At 35.1% G+C, this 19,494-nt stretch overlaps 5 protein-coding genes across 5 annotated transcripts; 1 reads left to right on the forward strand and 4 right to left on the reverse strand.

The window, feature by feature from the left end:
- Positions 1–15: 15 nt before the first annotated feature.
- LOC114740060 (auxin-induced protein 15A-like) lies at positions 16–1,864 on the reverse strand (the record flags this gene model as incomplete). The annotated part of the gene is made up of 2 exons (XM_028928175.1): positions 1,614–1,864; positions 16–73 (listed from the first exon to the last, which is right to left on the reverse strand). Coding segments are annotated over exons 1-2 (309 nt in total), but the record flags the coding sequence as incomplete, so codon positions are not given.
- Positions 1,421–12,363, reverse strand: LOC114740058 (auxin-induced protein 15A-like). The gene is made up of 3 exons (XM_028928173.1): positions 12,079–12,363; positions 11,596–11,598; positions 1,421–1,597 (listed from the first exon to the last, which is right to left on the reverse strand). The coding sequence occupies exon 1, from the start codon at positions 12,361–12,363 to the stop codon at positions 12,085–12,087; it is 279 nt and encodes a 92-aa protein (XP_028784006.1). The 3' UTR covers positions 1,421–1,597; positions 11,596–11,598; positions 12,079–12,084.
- LOC114740056 (uncharacterized) lies at positions 4,511–5,031 on the reverse strand. The gene has a single exon (XM_028928171.1). It carries the CDS (start codon positions 5,009–5,011, stop codon positions 4,511–4,513), a length of 501 nt encoding a protein of 166 aa, XP_028784004.1. The 5' UTR covers positions 5,012–5,031.
- Positions 9,862–16,733, forward strand: LOC114740057 (auxin-induced protein 15A-like). Its single transcript, XM_028928172.1, has 2 exons — positions 9,862–10,154; positions 16,711–16,733. The coding sequence occupies exons 1-2, from the start codon at positions 9,881–9,883 to the stop codon at positions 16,719–16,721; spliced, it is 285 nt and encodes a 94-aa protein (XP_028784005.1). The 5' UTR covers positions 9,862–9,880; the 3' UTR covers positions 16,722–16,733.
- On the reverse strand, positions 15,212–15,610 carry LOC114740059 (auxin-induced protein 15A-like). The gene has a single exon (XM_028928174.1). The coding sequence runs from the start codon at positions 15,583–15,585 to the stop codon at positions 15,307–15,309; it is 279 nt and encodes a 92-aa protein (XP_028784007.1). The 5' UTR covers positions 15,586–15,610; the 3' UTR covers positions 15,212–15,306.
- Positions 16,734–19,494: the final 2,761 nt, after the last annotated feature.

Raw genomic sequence — 19,494 nt, forward strand, 5'->3', positions numbered from 1 at the left:
GATGGGAGCTCTTACTATTCCTTGCACGGAAGATTTCTTCCTAGAAGTACTTCTTCCTTCAATGGATGCTAACCTGCAAAGGCAACATTAACTTAGATCAGTCACACACAATTTGTGTATAGAAGGCCATTCACATAGTTTTGCTATGTATAGATTTTCCCCCTCTTTTTCTTCCCCTATACTTGGGAATTGTCTAATTAATTGTGTCTGAAAGATTTATCAATAGACAATTTTCACACGATTCCGATCAATTATGAATATCAAAGGCTTCGATCTTCTAGATTAGGATACAAAGTTTGTTCTCTCGTTGGGCGAGATTGAGAGGAGAGTTATGCTATTTAATCCAATACATTCAAATCAAGATTTAAACGCAGAGATACAAAAGCGTCTAAGTGCAAGCAAGCACTTTTTTTGTGTTAGGATTAAATGGCTTACAATGTTTCATTAATTCTTACTCTAATTGATTCTTAGAAAAAATAACCATCCCAAAGCATATGCTTGGCTTCAAAAATAATGTAATAGGTCAATCAAAGTTATGATAATAAACTAATTTTATGTTATACCTTTACAATATCATCAAATCAATAATACACATCCGTTCTCTGGCAAAACAATCAATAATAAGTTTTTTCCTGGAAAAAAAAAAAACGTCATAACTTAATTAGATGAAGCTTCAAGATGTGTGTGTGTTGCTTATGAGCTCAAGAGTAAGGAATACAGAATTTGCTTACAAAGGGACAAGGGGCATAAGAGATCACATGACATTGTCTTATGGGTACATTTCAAGGATGAAGACGTTACAAGGGAGTACACACACACACACACACAAATCTCAAGCCAACTCACATAAGAGAGATATATTAAAATTGATAGACGCTATATATGTAAATGCGTCGAGACAAATCACAAAACCGTGTGAAGAATAGATTATGTTCGTTACATGGTATTGTTGATAATTAATTAACACCGAAAACAAAATGGACCACAAAAATAGTTTTTTCGAAATCTAGCGGCTAAGGTTAAATTTGAAACTCCAACTTTTTACTTTGACAATATGAAAATTATGATATTACGTTACCCAGAACTTGATTATAAATCCAGTGTCCACAAAAGGAACCAAAATCTATCAAGAAACAAAGTGGACAAAGAATGAAGTTTAATTTATAAAATTATTCCGAGATCAAATGAACCATCTTTTGAAAATTCTTCTTAGTGCCTCATTTAGAATCTCAGAACCGGGACTTATTAGGAAGTGAAAGTGGAGGCCGGAAAATTATGCGTTGGAGATCATTTCGCTAAGGAAGCCACTTACGTATGAAGTTGATACCCGCTATCAGAATTCACGATTGGAATTACAAGATTAAAGAACGTAATATTTTTTCTCAATTCACACCAAAATCGTTTAAAAAAATACTATTCATTGTCATCTAAAGTGAAAGTTCAACGCTTTTGATATTGATAATTGACTAAGTGGAAACTTCTATTGAGGTAAACAATTTTTCACTTCCCAAGTAGGGGAACGAAGAGAAGAACAAAATCTTTACAAAACAAAAGGATCCATTACAAAATTGTGCTGACTAATCTATGTAAGTCTTATCTTTGCCACCTAGCACCTGCGGAATGAAGAAGTGACATTGAGGAAGATGTCTTCTGTGCAAGGAATAGTGAGGGCGCCCATTGGATGATCATATCCAAACTCTTCCTCAACTTGGCTTAACAATTCTTGAAATGAAGGTTGATTCAAGTAAGATATCGGGATCAAAAACCTCTTCATTTCCTCTCCCACATAGACCGCAAGGTATCCCTTTGGTACTTCACTTGATTTTGAAGAAGACCTTCTGATTCCAGGTAAACGAAAACCCATATTTTTGCTTATGAGAATAAGAAGAAAGTGCTCAACTACTTTAGATGCTAGAAGATATTGCTGAAGAGTTAAGTTGTTTCTGAAATGCATGGAAGTATATGAGTATATATATAGATGAATATAATGGACTTATTTTCCTTCAATAATTTGAGAGGCTATGTGATAATGCCTATTGGAAGACAATTGCACTTTGAGATCACATGGATGTGTCTTAGCAAGGTCCTTTTCAAAAAGCGACAAGTCAGGTGCGAGCCAACCGAAGAGAAGACTTGGATGCCAATTATGCTGGGATATGACATCGATAAAGGGTTCGTTAAATGGGGTCAAGTCCAGTCATGACGTATGGATGAGAAAAATCACGTTTCTGATTTTTCGTTGAAGAAGGATCACTTGGACACTTCATAGATATATGTATCTGAAAAATTTTATAGTTGTCATTTTAAGTTCTAGACATGCTTGAGACAACTTTTATGGTTCCTTTTCATCAATCCGTCTGACACTTAGCATGTGTCTCAAGCATGTCAAGATATGAAACTAACAACCACAAAAACCTTTTACGTAGACATTAAACTTCAAGCAATTCCGGCGGTCCTTCTTGACATTAGAGAAAGACATAAAAATAATATCATGTGATCCTTCTCATCCATATCGATATCTGGACTAAGCCTCTTAATTGATCATTCATCTATCAATCATATCTTCACCAAATGGGCTATGGAGTATTCTTTTCATTTGGCTCATTTCTTTTTTCCCCCCTAAAAGACTTCCAAGACACCATGTGATCTCTTTACGCCCTGGTCTTCCAACAATTAAGCTCTATAACAGAACCAACATTATATTCATCTATATATACTCATACTTGTATGCTTTCAAAAGCAAGCAACATAAATCTTTCACTATACTCTCAAGCATCAATACTCGGACACTTCCTTCTTATCCTCTTCAACACGAAAAGCAATGGGTTTTCATTTACCTAGAGTTAAGAAGACTTCCTTTGCTGCAAAGTTATCTTATTCAAAATCTAGTGAAGTGGTGAAGGGACATCTTGTAGTGTATGTCAGAGATGCAAGGAAGAGGTTTGTGATCCCTATATCATACTTGAATCAACCTTCATTTTAAGAGTTATTGAGTGAAGCTGAAGAAGAATTCGATCATGATCATCCAACGGGTGCTATTACTATTTCTTGTACAGAAGTGTCTTTCTAAAAGTCACTTCTTCTCTCTTTCAATGAGTACTGGCTACAGCTTGCAAAGATAACATTCCCTTAGATTAGCCATCAACTCAATTTTGCGGAGAAGGCCATTTGATGGCAATTTTGCTAGTGAAAATTTTCTTGGAAGTGTAAAATTGTTCAAGTCGATGAGAGATTTATCCTTAGACAATTTTCATGCAATTTTAATATATTGATTATTCATTAACATCAAAGGCATTGATCATAATATAGGTGAATAAATTAATTTGTTTTGTCGCTGCAAGGTTGAGGAGAGGATGTCAAATTCCTTAATCCAGTAATTTGAAAACAAGATTCAAATTTAGGTATATGGAACGAACCATCTTAATGCCAATGTGGGCTTGGATTATGAAAAGGGCCCTAATGGGCCGGTTACTTTGGGCTTATAATGTATGGGTAGGGCGAGAATGGAGATTGTATATTTGGATAGAAAAAAAAAGCTAGTGTGTTTGGGCCCCAAAAAAAACACAGAGAGAGAGAGAGAGGAGAGAGAGAGAGAGAGAGAGAGAGCTAGTCTGCGGAATGAATTATGGAAGTCTCTTCTCCTCTCTTGCGTCCCTCATCTCTCTGGCCAGATGCACTATCATTGTGACTGGATTTGCCCTTATTCTGTGCTTTCTAATTTCTATTGTGTTGGAACTATGCTGTTTTCCTTCGATATTGTTGAACCTATTATATGTACCTGAGCTTGGAGTTTTCATTACAAAAGATTATATATTTGGGTTGAGTTAATTACTTGGATCAAAGGGAAAGTGTTTTCCAACAATTTTTTTAAAAAAAATTGAAAACATTATTTGAGGCTAACGGTGTTTGAGTTAGAGAACTAAAAAATATATAAAATTAAGGACCAAACTAAATTTATATAAAAATAAGAAATCAAAAGTAAATTTTTGTCTTAAAATAATTAGTGCCAAATTCTGGAAAAACAAAATTTGGCATCAAAGTTTAAAACATGAGTGTCTAAAGTTGTAATATCAGTATCAAATATTTAATTATCTTTAATATTCTATTGAGATTTTAGAATTTTTCACTGTAAACTAAAATTAAAATTATTTTTTCTGTTTCAAACTTTAATTTCTTAAAGGAAAATAAGGAATTGAGATCTAAACATCAAGAAAGCTGACGTCATTAATAGTGGGATCCTTAGTTACATTGTATGTCAACCCCATGCAGTGCATCATAAGTTTTAATGTTATGATCCCACTTTATTTATCCATCCTGCCATCCCACACACCTGTAATCCAGGAAAACATAGTTCAATATTATCCCGAAAAAAAAAAAAAAAAAAAAAAAAAACGAAAAATGACACTGATGATTTCCTTTCAGGAATTCTCTTCGTCAGAGATGATGATGATGAAAAGAAAATTATTCAGTTTTGAATTTTAAAAAATAAATAAATATTTACACATATACCTCACATGGCTTCCAAGTCAAATGCTTTGGCTTCACAAGCAGGCGCAACATCGAACTCAGTTGCAGGAAAATTCTTAGGCTTCCCACCGATGCTGAACTCAACAGTGTTTGACGTCTCATTCATCTTGATGGACACCACAGTCAACCAAAACCCATGTTCCGTCTTCCCCCGGATCCCGTTCACACGGGTCAGCGATCCGTAAGCAAGCCTCGCTCGGATCTTCACACTGTAACGAATGCCCAACGACACAGTACAAGGCTTTTGGAGTTGGACTCGCAGGACGCCATTGTCGGAGACATTGTGGGATTTCACGTTGTCGGGAAGAACACCCTTGGGAAAGCCGTATTTAGTAAGCAAATTATGGACTTTGTCGGCTTCTTCATCAGATCGCAGAGTTAAGGGGCCATCCTCACAGGCTTCTGAAAGGGCTATGAGTATGAGAAGAAGTGAGAAGAAGCAGAAGATGGAAGAAAGGCGAGTTGATGGAGCCATGGAAGACATTAGAGAACACTCTCTAGAGACTAGAGCCTATATATCTCTTTCACTATATCGGCTTGAATTTCATAATGCTACAAGACGCTCCTTTATATATAGATATAAATAATAATAATAAAGAAGATCATGTAACACACTTGTTGTTAATAATTGATAATATAATGGGGGGCCCTTCAACATAACTACACTCACATGGGGTTAAGATTGAGATGGGGTCACAGCAGGACTGACGAAGAGGGATGGCTGGATCAGACACTTACTGCTCTGCTTTTGGAACGAAACAGCAAGGCATGGTGTGTGTATGTGGTGAGTGGGTAAAACGTTTGCCTCAAATACACGTTTCGAAAACTCAGCAGTTGGACGTGGATAATACTCCTCCGTCTAGTGTGTGTGTGTGTGTGTGTGTGTGTGTGTGTGTGTGTGTATATGTCTGCATCTGAACTAAGAACCGTGGGAGAGATTGCAGAGCAGGGCGTAGGAAAGAGTTGGCGCTGAGTTTAAGGCAAGTCAGTACTCTTAAGTCTCAGTTCTCCACTTCGTAGATTGGAATCAAATTACATAACAGCCAAATTAAAAACTCGCAATTCTGTGTAAATTTTTTTTGGACGAAGTAAAGTTTTACTGTGGCAAATTGAGCACGCTACTGTAAGAAAGAAAAAATTTATTTACTCAAATGCTACAAAATCAAAGCTATTTATCTATATATATTTGTTTCTAATATTGTATAATTATCTTTAGAAAATATTTATTTGATGTTTACAAAGTGATATATTTAATATCAATATTATGCAAATATTTAATTTATTATATTTATTGTGTTTGTTTCGCGGTGGCCTAGGAGGTGGGGAATAAGGAAAAAAAAGGGGTTGTTGGTGGGTTTTTGTGCAACTGGAAAGGAAAAGGTGCCTACATGACACAATTTTTTTTAATAATTGTACTGAATTTGGTGTGTGTCAAAAAAATTTTAGTCCAAATTTGTTAAAAAAAATGTTGGAACATAGTTTAATAGATTTCAAGTTAAATTTTGCAGTATATATTAGTAATAATTTCAAGATCATACCATTTGCCTAATATTTCAAGATCATACCTTTGCCTAAGGGCGTGTTTGGTATGGGAGATTTGGGAGGGAGGGAGGGGAGAGAAGTGGGAGGGATTTTAATCATTTCTTCTTATTTGGCAACACAAAATTTTAGAAGGGGAGGAAAATTTAAAATTTTCCCTCCCCTCCCCAACCTCCGTTCCAAAATTGGGAGTATTTAAGGCAAATGGGCAATATTTTACCATGTTGTGACTATTATGCTCATATTTTTGCCATGTTGTGACTATTATGTCCATATTTTGTTATGTTGTGACCATAATGCCCATATTTTAAACTAATAATAGCAAATTATCCATATTAAACTATTTTCTCCTCCCCTCCCCTCCCCTCCCTCTTTTTTTTTTATAAATCCAAACAAGATAATATTAAAATCCTTCCACACTCCTCCCCTCCCCTTCCCTCATCAAAAATCCCTCCCATTCCCTTCCTCTCATTGAGCCAAACTACCCTAAAGAACTTTTTCTTCCCCTCCCCTTTTTTGATTATCGGGGCAAGATTGAGAAAGAAAGTTGAATACGTTGCTTCAGTAAATTCAAGTCAAGATTTACTTCATGGGACACAACAGCGTCTCTATGTAGTGCAAGAAGAATTATTAAAAAAAAAAAGTTTTATTTGATAGCAACCAAAACCACGATTCTAATTTTCGTTGGCGAATTTTTTTAATTCAGCTTAGATTAGTTATTTTTTATTGAGGTCAATATTAAGCTCCACCATTAGGAATATTATATATAATGATATACTATCCTCCGGTCCTTAATATAGGACCCAATTTTGTGAGTTGGTTTTGGTCTTAAATATAAGACCCATTTCTCTATTTATTAATTTTCTCTAAATTACCCTCATAGATACTCCCTCAACCATAATCAAGTAAAAGAGAGAGATAAGATATTAAGAAAGATGATCATGGTGTTTTAGAAAAAATTAATGTGTCACATTTCTTATAATTAACTAATTTACCTAACTTCCTTAATCTAATCAAATTAGTTAAATGGGTCTTACATTAAAGACTGAAGGAGTATATATATAATGATATACGAATGAATACAAATATTTACGTTTTTTTATATTCATATTTATATTTATAAATTTATAAATATATAATAATAAGCATATAAATGAAGTACATATGTAAATATAGATGCAAAACAAAAAATAAGAAATTGGGGCTAAATACAGTGGGAATCCATAGCTAATTACAATGCCTCACAACTTGAATTATTTAGCACATGCAAATTTTCTATGTTTTTTTTTTTTTTGGTTATTATTTGAGACAAATGGATACGTGTATTCCATGCAGAAAGCTAGCATCCTCCAAAGCAGCCATCAGTATGCTTTAAAAAAGGCCAAAGTACCCCAATTTATTCATGTCCCATCATCCCCACACTTATTATTCAGAAAATCTGCCTACATATATAATAACACAACCCTTATCTTACCACTAACTCCGCTATATAGAACACACCATATCGTTATATTCCATACATAACTAAATCTTTAGACAGATTGTTTAATAAACATGTAACGGTTAATATTTTAATAATAGTTTTAAAAAGATTTAAATCTGAACCGTTAACATATTAATCCAATAGTTAAAAAAAAAACAGAGAGAGAAGGAAGAGGATGGGAAAGGAGGAGGAGATGTTACGAACCGCACATGTAATGAAATTCACTTGAGAGCCTCACATGGCTTCTATCCTAAGTCGATACGTCTTTCTTCACATGCAGGCGCAACTTACAATTGATTGGCATTGATTTGGACTTCCATGTTATACGGCAGAATAAGATCGAACGCAGCAGTGACTGATTTCTCGTCGTTGCTGATTTTTCTCACAGGCAACCATATCCTTCCCACCGCATCCTTTCTTCAATTCTGTTCACATATGATAATGATCCGTAAGTAAGAATCCCAGAGATTTTCTTATTGTAACGAAAACCCAACCTCACATAACAATTCTCTCGTAGTTGGAGGCTCAAGAAGCCATCATCGGTTAAAGAGTAGGATTTAACGTTCCTGGGAAGAACAACCTCGGGAGGTTGACGTCGTGGCTGGGAACAGATCTCAGAGTCAGGTTCTGGAGAGGTCTCCTGGAAACACCCTTCTTTATATGTTACCAAATAATAATAAAGTAAAAGACAATTTGCAATAATGGTGGGCAATAATAGCATTAACGTGATATGATAGCGTGATCATCAAGATAAGGAGACATTAATGTGATATGGTAGTTAAGATCGGATTGAGATAAGGACACAGTATTATATTAATGCAACAGCTGATCAGACCATTGCATATTTCTCCTCATCAAGCAGCTTCAAACCATGAAGAGAGAGCGTGGGCATGGCATAGAGGCCGTCGACTATCAGGTTACTTAGCCGAACGTGCATGAAGTTATGAAGACCAAGAAGTCTCAAGCAGAAAGACTGCCTATTTTTTTCTGTTTCCAGCATGTGTTTATAAGCATCGTGGATTCGGAGTCTATATATAGCATCTGGGATTATGCATGCATGTGTCCAGATTATTGATCGAAGAATTTGAAATGCAAAAATTTAAGCAGTCAAAAACCACCAAAGACTATCCTAGTAGGTCATAACTCATAGTATACTGAGGACTTTGCTGTTGGATTGTGCAAAGAGGTGTTTGATATTAATAATAAGCTAAATTTTCGTAGTAGACAGCTTGTTAAGAAGAGCCACAAAGCATTATCTAAAGATTGATGCTGCATTATGTTCAGGAGAAGGAACATTGTGGGAGGAGGAAGAAGAAAAGAAGGAAAGGAGGCTAAGAGGAAAGCCGATGACAAGACATATAAAGATACAGAAAATGTTGGATATACGATGGCGAAGGCAGTATGTGGCAATAAGATGACAAGATGCAGGAAGGAAAAAGAACAGAGGCGGTTGTAGCTCTTAAAGCAATGAGTGTGTTTAGGTAATGCCAAAAAAGCTACAACAGGACAAGAGTAATTAAGTTGTTGGAACAAGTCTTGACAATAAAGATATAAATACATTACTGAATTCGTTTTCATTTTTTATCAAATGTTCGTTATTCCTTAATATTGGATGTTACTATTATGTCAATTCATTTGAATTTATGTAGCATCTTAGTTCTATATATAAAGAGCAATACATACAGGAATAATGAGTAGAAGTTATCCTCCTGAAAATATGTTTTACTTGTTTTATTTTCCCGTACCCTACGGACCTTAAAATCCAACACTGATCTCAGGAAGCACGTTTACTGCAATTATATAAAAGGCTCAATATTTATTTTGAATCCAGCTGTCACTAATACTTTCCAGTTAGATGCTGCTCCAGCATGCTTCAAGCATGTCTGGAACTTAATATGACAACTATAAAATTCTTTAGATAGACATTAAGCTTTGAACTGTTCAAGTGATGGCACTTGACAAAGACATGAAACAGAGTCATGTGATCTCTCTTACCCATGTTTCTAGACTGGACTACACCTCATTTAGCTAACCCCGGATCAATCATATCTCAACTAAATGGGTTTGCAAGTCCTCTATTCATTTGGCTCGCCTGACTTTTTGCTTTTTGAAAAAGACCTTTAAGACACAACCATGTGAACTCTAAGAGCCTTTGTCTTCCATTAGGCCCTATCAGGTAACCTCTTCACCAATTATTGAAGGAAAACAGATGCATTCATCCATATATACTCATGCTTCCAAGCATTTCAGAAGCAATTCAACTCTACAACAATATCCTCCTCGAGCATCTCAATTCATCAACCACATTCTTCTTATTCTCTTCACAGAAAAATGGGTTTTCGATTGCCTGGAATTAGAAGGGCTTCATTTACTACAAAAGCGACTTCTTCAAGATCAAGTGAAGTACCAAAGGGATTTCTTGCAGTCTATGTGGGAGAGGAAATGAAGAGGTTTGTGATCCCAATATCATACTTGAATCAACCTTCATTTCAAGAGTTATTGAGCCAAGCCGAGGAAGAGTATGGATATGATCATCCAATGGGCGCTCTGACTATGCCTTGCAGAGAAGATATCTTCCTCAATGTCACTTCTTCTTTTTCGATAGGTGCTAAGTGACAACAATAAGATCAATTAACTTTAGATTAGTCAGCACAACATTTGCAATTGGACCAATTTGGATCCATTTTCTTTGTAAAAGATTTTTTTGTTCTTCTTTTTCTTCCCCTTGTTGGGAAGTGCAAAGTTGTTTATCTCAATGACCAACCCATGAATGGAAATTCTCACATTCTCTTTATCAAATTATCAATATCGAAGGCACTGAACTTCTAGTTTAAGGAACGCATAATATTCATTAATCTCGTAATTCAATTATTCTGCCTATTGAGATTTAATTAATGAATCCCCTAGATAACTTATCTCCAAAATAGGACACACAATTTTCAGACTTCCACTTTCACTTTAACTTCCAGAGTCAGAGTTCCAAGATTCCAAATAGAGCATTGAACTTACTATAATACTAAATTGAACTTTCTCTGTCCGCTTTGTTTCTTCGTGGACTTTGGTGCGTTGTGGCCACTGAATTAATAATTACGTTCTGAGTAGCAGGAGATGAGATATTCCACAAAAGTAATACAAATATCCAAGTGAAAAAAAAAAAAAAGTTCAAACTCTTGTAGCCATATTTCAAAATTGGGAATCTATATCTTTCTTATGTGAGTTGGCTTGAGAGTTATACGCACTGTCTTTTAACATCTTTTTCCTTTGAAAAGCACTTGTAAGACAATATCATATGATCCCTTATGGTCATTGTCCCTTTGAGAGAAAACTATATGTTCCTAACACTCGAGCTCACGGGCAAGACATATCCTGAAGCGAAGCTTCATCAAAGTCCTTTTTTTTTTTTTTTTGCATTCTTTTTCTTTACAAGAGCTGATTGGAGATTTAATTTGATATTAAATATAAGACTTTACTTGACTTTATCTCTCTGTTTTTTTTTTTAAAGATAGTTCCAATGGTGATTGGTCATGCTAAAATATTTTCATTTTAATGCACATAATTAATAAGAGTATTTTAGGAAAGAAAACACTTATTTATTACAAGTGACTAGCTTCTGACTTTCTTATTATTAGCAAATTAATTATCTGACTCATAATATATATGAAGGACCAGAGGTAGTATAACTTTGATTGACCTATGAGCCGTTAATTTTGAAGTCAAACATATATGCCTAATTGTTTTGACAAAGTTTGCTTCAAATTTACGAATCAAGGGAAAAAATTGAAGAAAAACGTAAGCTACAATTAATCCTAACGGGAAAAGATGTTTAGTTCATGAAATTTGAAACGTTTCATTGCTTGTTTTATTAATATATGCTACTAATATTATTTCATCTTCCAGTGCTGCCGGCTACTGAATGTTTACATATTTTCACAAAATGAGATAATATCATTGAAGACAAAAGCATAAATGATGTTTCCTTCTCCCTCATTGGCATTCTGGCATCTTCTCTATGAACGTTCTATGATGCTTCGGATTGGAGGCATGACCCTCTCAGGTCTTCCATTCATTCCTTTATTATTTCCCATATATCGTTAACTATAATCACTGAATTGAAATTAAAAATAACAGAATTTACTGAAGAAATTTTTATTTTTATTTTAAAAACTATTATTTTATAATTATTCCCAAGAGTTTCCTTGCGTTAGTTTGCTTGCACAGAAAAAATCATGATTAATCGAATTTATTGGATTACGGCATATAACATTCTGTTCTCAATCTGGCCACGTTAAAAAAAAAAAAAAAATTGTCAATGTTGCTCAACTAAAGATTACTATCTTTCACGTTCATAGTTGATTGAGATCACATGAAAATTTTCTGTTGATAAATGTCACCGCGGTCACAAACAATTTGGCTCTGAGCATGTGAGGGAAGAAAAAGATAGCGAAGATCTTTACATGAAACAAAATTATTGTCCGAATTACCTTTCTATACAAAAATTTGTGTTGGCTAAACTAAGTTAAAACTGTCACTGCAAGCTAGCACCCGTTGAAGCAAGTAGTGACTTTTAGGAAGACATCTTCTGTGCAAGGAATGGTGAGGGCACCCATTGGATGATCAAACCCAAATTCTTCTTCAGCTTCACTTAACAATTCTTGGAAAGAAGGCTGATTCAAGTATGATATAGGGATAACAAATCTCTTCATTTCCTCTCCAACATATAATGCGAGATGTCCCTTTGGCACTTCACCACATTTTGCAGAGCTCACTTTGGCAGCGAAGGAAGTCCTCCTAATTCCTGGTAAACGAAAACCCATTGTTGTTTGTGTTTATGAAGAGAATAAGAAGGAAGCGTTTGGATAATTTTGATGCTTGAGAGTATTGTGAAAGACTTGTGTTGCTCGCTTCTAAAAGCGTACGAGTATATATAGATGAATGGTGTAGGAAAGGTTATGTGATGGAACTTAATTATCGAAAGACAAGGGCATATAGAGATAACATGGAGCTGTCTCAGAGGTATTTCTCACAAAAACAAATGCCAGGATGAGAGCCAAAAGAATAGCAAGGACATAAGAAATCCTTTTGTTTGAGATATGATTGAGGAAGGGTCAGGTAAGTGGTGTAGTCCAGAGAGACATGGATGAGAAAGATCACATGATAATGTTTTATGTCTTTCTCAAACGTAAGATCTTATATTTCTTATGGTTGTCAATTTCATTTCTTGACGTGCTTGAGGCAAATTTCTCTTTAAATGACAACGGAGAGCATATGGGACAGCATGTCTAACTTTAAATGACAACTGAAAAATTCTTATAGGAGACATTGCGCCTTAAACTGTTCAAGTCTTCCTTCTTGAACATAAAACAGAGCCATGTGATTTTCGTTATCCATATCTCTGGACGGGATTACAACTCATTTTAGATAACTCTTTAGCAGTCATGACCCAGTCCCCCCATCATTATTTGGCTCATCTTGACTTGTTGCTTTTACAAAATGACCTCTAAGACACATCCATGTGAACTCAAGGTGCCTTTGTCTTCCAATAGCTAGGCTCTATCATGTAACTTCTAAACCACCAATTATTGTAGGAATACAGATCCATTCATCTATATATACTCATAATTGTATGCTTTCAGAAGCAAGCAACCCAATCTTTCACAATACTCTCAGGCATCAGTATTCACATCCTTCCTTCTTATTCTTCTTACACACAAGTACACAACAAGCAATGGGTTTCCGTCTACCTCTAATCAGGAGGGCTTCATTCGCTACAAAACTTACTACAAAATCTGGTGAAGTGCCAAAGGGATATCTCGCAGTATACATTGGAGAGGAAATGAAGAGGTTTGTGATCCCTATATCATACTTGAATCAACCATCTTTTCAGGAGTTGTTAAGTGAAGCTGAAGAAGAATTCGGGTTTGATCATCCAATGGGTGCCCTCACTATTCCTTGTGCAGAAGATGTCTTCATAAAAACCACTTCTTCCTTTAGTGGGTGCTAGCTAACCAAGACATGATCAGATTAGTCAACCTACACAATTTTGTAATCATTTTGCTTTGTAGAGATTTTTGTTCTTTTCCTTCCCCTACAGGGGAAGTGAAAAAACTGTTTATCTCAAAGAGAAGATGAATAGACATTTTTCACGTTATCTCAACCAACTGTCAATATCAAAGACATTAAACATATAGTTAAGGTGATCACGAGTTGTATCTCTTTAATCTTTAATCTGATAATTCAAGTTCAGATTTCCCTCCAGGGGTATTAACATCAGCTCCCTCAGTGGCTTTTCTAGAGAAGTGATCCCACATGCACGCCTATGCATATTACTTCTTTTTTCAATAAAAAGATCAATATATTAGACAAGGTAAAAAGACAATGTTGCAAGTCCAGTGTTCTCATCCAGTAACTAAGGGTGAGCTGAAAAATGATGACTAATGAGTCCCAGTGCTCTTATATTCCAACGGTAGCGTTAAGAAGAAGAGGAAAAGAAATGTTTTATTTGATACGCAAAATAATTAACTTTTATTTCATGGGAAAATCTATAATTTTTATTTTGAACTCAATAATTATAGTTTATAAACAAGGCGTACGTAGCATCATTTAAAGAAAATTATGTTTCTAACACTCGAGTTCACAAGCAACATATGTGTCCCGAAGCAAAGCTTCATCGGAGTCCAATTTTTTTTTTTTTTTTTGATTTTGTCCGTTTTTAAGAGTCTTTAAATGTTTTATTAATTTGTACAAATCATAACTTTGATTGACCTAGGAAAAAGATTGAAGAAAAACATAAGCCAATTAATCCCAAAGGGAAAATTAGAAATGTTGAGTTCATGAGATGTTATATAGAAGAGTAAAGCTCAATCATGAGTACAAAAAGTTGTCGTAACGACAGTTAATTACGCTGGTTAATAAACTGACGTGAAGTATTGAACGGTAACATTGTAAATTATTTGAATTTTTAAGTTAAGTTTATAGAAATTAAAGAACCCAAGTCGTAGAAACCAATTTTTAATTTAATTCTAATCTTGAATTTAAAAATAAATCATAATTAACAATCAAATATGTTAATTTTATTAATATATGCTTCTAATATTATTTGATCTTCCAGTGTTACCGGCTACTGAATTTTTACATATTTTCATAAAATGAGATAATATCATTGAAGACAAAAGCATAAATGATGTTGCCTCATCAGTCTCTCTCAGTGGCACTCTGGCATCTTCTATTCAAACGTTCTGTGACGCTTCGGATGGGTGGTATAGAACTCTCTGGGTCGTCCATTCATTCCTTTATTTCCCATCATTAAATGGGTTTCCTTTAGCCTTATAAATCATAATTACTGAATTGAAATTAAAGATAATATAATAGAATTTTCCCATTGAAATTAATTTTTATTATAAAAATATTTTTTATAATTCTACTAAATAGTTTCCCTGGATTAATTTGCCAGCACTGAAACGTTCATGATTCGAATTTACAGGATTAATTAATATATGACATTCTCTTCTCAATCTTGGCACGGGAAAACATATTTTGGTTGCCTATCAGTACTTTTCCGGCCCAAAAAGAAAAAAGATCAGTACTTTGACGATTCAGATCGCATGAAAATTGTCTATTGATAAATTTGTCACATACACAAACATTTTACATTTCCTATGTAGGGATGGGGCAAATCCTTAGAGAAACAAAATTATCATCTGAATTTGCTTCTATACAAAATTGTATTGACTAATCTAAGTTAAAACTGTCGTTGCGAGCTAGCACCCATTGAGGCAAGCAATGACTTTCAGGAAGACGTCTTCTGTGCAAGGAATAGTAAGGGCACCCATGGGATGATCATGCCCAAATTCTTCTTCAGCTTCACTTAACAATTCTTGAAAAGAAGGCTGATTCAAGTATGATATGGGGATCACAAATCTCTTCATTTCCTCTCCGACATTTATTGCAAGATATCCCTTTGGCACTTCACCAAATTTTGCAGAACTCACTTTTGCAGCGAAGGAAATCCTCCTAATTCCTGGTAAACGAAAACCCATTGTTGTTTGTGTTTAGGAAGAGACTAAGAAGGAACTGTTTGGATATGCTTGAGAGTATTGCGAAAGATTTGCGTTGCTTGCTTCTGAAAGCTTACAAGGATAAGTATATATAAACGAACGGTGGAGGAAAGGTTATGTGATAGAACTTACTTATCCGAAGACAAGGGCATCTAGAGATCACATGGAGTTGTCTCAGAGGTCTTTTCCAAAACCAAAACAAGTCAGGATGAGAGCCAAATGAATAGAGAGGACATCAAAATTCTTTTGGTTGAGATATGATAGAGGAAGGGTCAGTTAAGCGACGTAGTCCAAAGAGACATGGATGAGAAGGATCACATGATAATGTGTTATGTCTTTCTCAAACGTAACATCTTATATTTCTTATGGTTGTCAATTTCAGTTCTTGACATGCTTCAAGCATATCTTACGCTTCCTTTATCTTTGCTGGTCCTTTATCTTATCGACATAAGGCTTTAAACAGTTCAAATGACTCTTCTTGAACACAAAACAGAAACATGTGGTTTTCCTTATCATGTCTCAGGTTTGTATTACAACTCATTTTAGATAGATCTTTAGCATTCATATCCAAGCCCTCCCTTCATTAGTTGGCTCATCTTGACTTGTTGCTTTTATGAAATGATCTCTAAGACACATCCATGTGAACTCCAGGTGCCTTTGTCTTCTAAGAGCCAGGCTCTGTTTCTTAACCACCAATTATTGCAGGAAGACAAATCCATTCACCTATATATACTCACACTTGTCTGATTTCAGAACCAAGCAACACAAATCTTTCACAATACTCTCAGGCATCATATTCAAATCCGTCCTGCATATTCTTCTTACAAAGAAAAAAACAATGGGTTTTCGTCTTCCTGGAATCAAGAGAACTTCATTTGCTGCAAAACCGACGTCTTCGAAATCTGGTGAAGTGCCAAAGGGTTATCTCGCAGTATATGTTGGAGAGAAAATGGAGAGGTTTGTGATCCCTATATCATATCTGAATCAACCTTCGTTTCAAGAGTTGTTAACTGAAGCTGAAGAAGAATTCGGGTTTGATCATCCAATGGGTGCCCTCACTATTCCTTGCACAGAAGATGTTTTCCTAAAAGTCTCTTCTCTCTGTAGGTGCTAGGTGACAAAGACAAGATTAGATTAGTCCGCACAATTTGTAATCCTTTTGGTTTGTGGAGATTTTTGTTATTTTTCTTCCCCTATACGGGAAGTGAAAAAATTGTTATCTCAAAGGGAAGTTGATGAATAGATTTTTCACGTTTTCCAACCAACTGTCAATATCGAAGCCATTGAACACATATATAGTTTAGTCTGGCTGCGAATTGCATTTTGTTTTAATCTTCTAGCAAAATTGAGGCAAAAAACTTATATTACTTGATCTAGTAATTCAAGTTCAGACTTCGCTAGCTCTAGGGGTATTAACGTCAGCTCCCTATTGGCTTTCCTAAAGAAGAGGTCCCAACCATACATACATACACATATGCATACTTAATTATAAACAAAACAACTTTAATTTGAGCCTCCCACTCTCACTTTTATTACTTCTTTATTTTTTTAATAAAAAGATCAATATATTACACAAGGTAGAAAGACAATATTGCAACTCCGGTGTTCTAATCCAGTAACTAAGGGTGAGCGGATAAATGTTGACTAAGTTCCAGTGCTATAAGATTCCAAATGTAGCGTTAAGAAGGATTGATAGGGGGGAAAAAAACAGTTTTATTTAACACGCAAAATAATGTTTATCTCCTTGTAAAATCTATAATTTTTATTTTCAACTGAACAATTATAATTTATAAAGAAGGCGTAGCATCTGTAACCCAAAAAAAAAAAAAAAAAGAAGGCGTAGCATCATTTATGTTGTTGTCTTCAATGATATGATCTCAATTCGTAAATCATGTGGACTCCGATTAATAGACAGTAAGACCATACGAACTAAATTGAATTTTCCTTGTCCACGTTGTTTCTCTATGGATATCTAACCCATGCAGCAGCCAGATCTCATAAACATTTTGACAAATGAAAAGGTCATGTGATCTACTATGGCCATTGTCCCCGCGTAAGAAAATTATATGTTCCTAATTCATGAGTTCATAAGCAACACATATATCATGGAAAAGAAGTAAAGAAAAACATATAAGCAAATTATTCGTAATGGGGGAAAAATGTTTAGTTCATTGGTTGCTTAAATACTTCTCTGATCCTAAATATAAGACCCTTTTTATTGTCTAAATTACACTACAAAAGAGGTCTTATGTTTGAGAGTGGAGTAGTATTATATAAGAAATTATGGCTTCAATCACTTGTGCAGAAAAAAAGTTTCCTAGGATTAATTTACTTGCACTTATACAAAGACTCTTTCGTTTCTCTATAATCAAATCTACATTTGAATTTAATTTACTTGACTAAATATAACTCTCCTCTCAATCTTGCCACGAGAAAACAAACTTTGGTCGCCTAATGTGGAAGATCAAAGCCGTTGGTATTCATAATTGAATGAAATTGTGTGAAAATTATATTGACAAATTTCTCATTGACGCTGGTTTACAATTCCCGATTAGGGGAAGAAAAGGCAGGGGAAAAATCTTAACATAGCAGAAACTATGTGAATTGCCTTCGATACAAAATTGTGTCAACTAATCTAAGTTAACGTCGTCTTTGCTTGCTAGCACCCACTGAAGGAAGAAATGACCTTTAGGAAGATATCTTCTGTGCAAGGAATAGTGAGAGCTCCCATGGGATGATCATACCCGAATTCTTCCTCAGCTTCACTTAACAACTCTTGAAATGAAGGCTGATTCAGGTAAGATATAGGAATCACAAATCTACTCATTTCCTCTCCAACATAAATTGCAAGATATCCCTTTGGCACTTCACCAAATTTTGAAGAAGTCACTTTTGCAGCAAAGGAAGTCCTCTTGATTCCTGGAAAACGAAAACCCATTGTTTTCTCTGCGTTTATGAATAGAATGAGAAGGAAGTGTTTGAATAATTGTGATGCTTGAAAGATGTGTGTTGCTTGCTTCTGAAAGCATACAAGTATGGGTATATATAGATGAACGGTGGAGGAAAGGTAATGTGATGAGGCTTAATTATTGGAGGACAAGGGCATGTAGAGATCACATGGAGTTGTCTTCATGTCGTTTTCAAATAAAACTAAGAAGTTATGAGATGAGCCAAATGAAGTGAGAACTCTGTTCAAGCATAATTGAAAAGGATGAGCCAAGAATAATCCCCTTGAGAGTATTGAACAGATCAACAAGAAGCATGCATGTTTATTGCAATTCTGTAAAAGAGACTTTCAAAAGGCTCGATATTTATTTTGAATTTTAAAGACACGCCGCGTTTCTCACACTTTAAGTTAAATGCTGCTCCAACGCGTTATCAATTGAAAGGATGAAGATAAGGAAAACATAAGAGATGTCTCAAGCATGTCTGGAAAGTGAAATGACAGTTAGAAAATATTTAGATTGACACTAAGCTTTGAATTGTTCAAATAATCCTTCCCATCCATAAAACATAAAGCAGAACCATGTGATCCTTCTCATCCATGTCTCTGGACTAGACTACAGCTCCTTTAGCTAACCCTTCACCAATCAAATCTCAACCAAATGGAGATTCTGAAGTCCTCCCTTCATTTGATCCTGACTTGATTTTTGAAATAGACTCTAAGACAACACCATGTGATCTCTAGTGTGCTCTTGTCTTTCGGTAGGCCCTAACACGCCCTAACACGCAAAGCCTCTCCCTCTACCAATTATTGAAGTAAAGCAAATCCTTTCATCTATATATACACTCAAAGTTGCAAGATTTTCCAAAGCAACACAACTCATCAACATATCCTCAGGCTTCTACATCCTATCTCTTTCTTCTTACGTTCTCTCTTATCCACAAAAA

Source organism: Neltuma alba, unplaced genomic scaffold, assembly GCF_004799145.2.
Source record: "Neltuma alba isolate B1F8T4 unplaced genomic scaffold, ASM479914v2 tig00003034_pilon, whole genome shotgun sequence".
NCBI lineage: Eukaryota > Viridiplantae > Streptophyta > Magnoliopsida > Fabales > Fabaceae > Neltuma > Neltuma alba.

Bases quoted from the DNA above. Each gene is read 5' to 3' on its own strand.
- LOC114740057 (XM_028928172.1), top strand. From the start codon at position 9,881: ATGGGTTTTCGATTGCCTGGAATTAGAAGGGCTTCATTTACTACAAAA.
- LOC114740056 (XM_028928171.1), bottom strand. From the start codon at position 5,011: ATGTCTTCCATGGCTCCATCAACTCGCCTTTCTTCCATCTTCTGCTTC.
- LOC114740059 (XM_028928174.1), bottom strand. From the start codon at position 15,585: ATGGGTTTTCGTTTACCAGGAATTAGGAGGATTTCCTTCGCTGCAAAA.
- LOC114740058 (XM_028928173.1), bottom strand. From the start codon at position 12,363: ATGGGTTTTCGTTTACCAGGAATTAGGAGGACTTCCTTCGCTGCCAAA.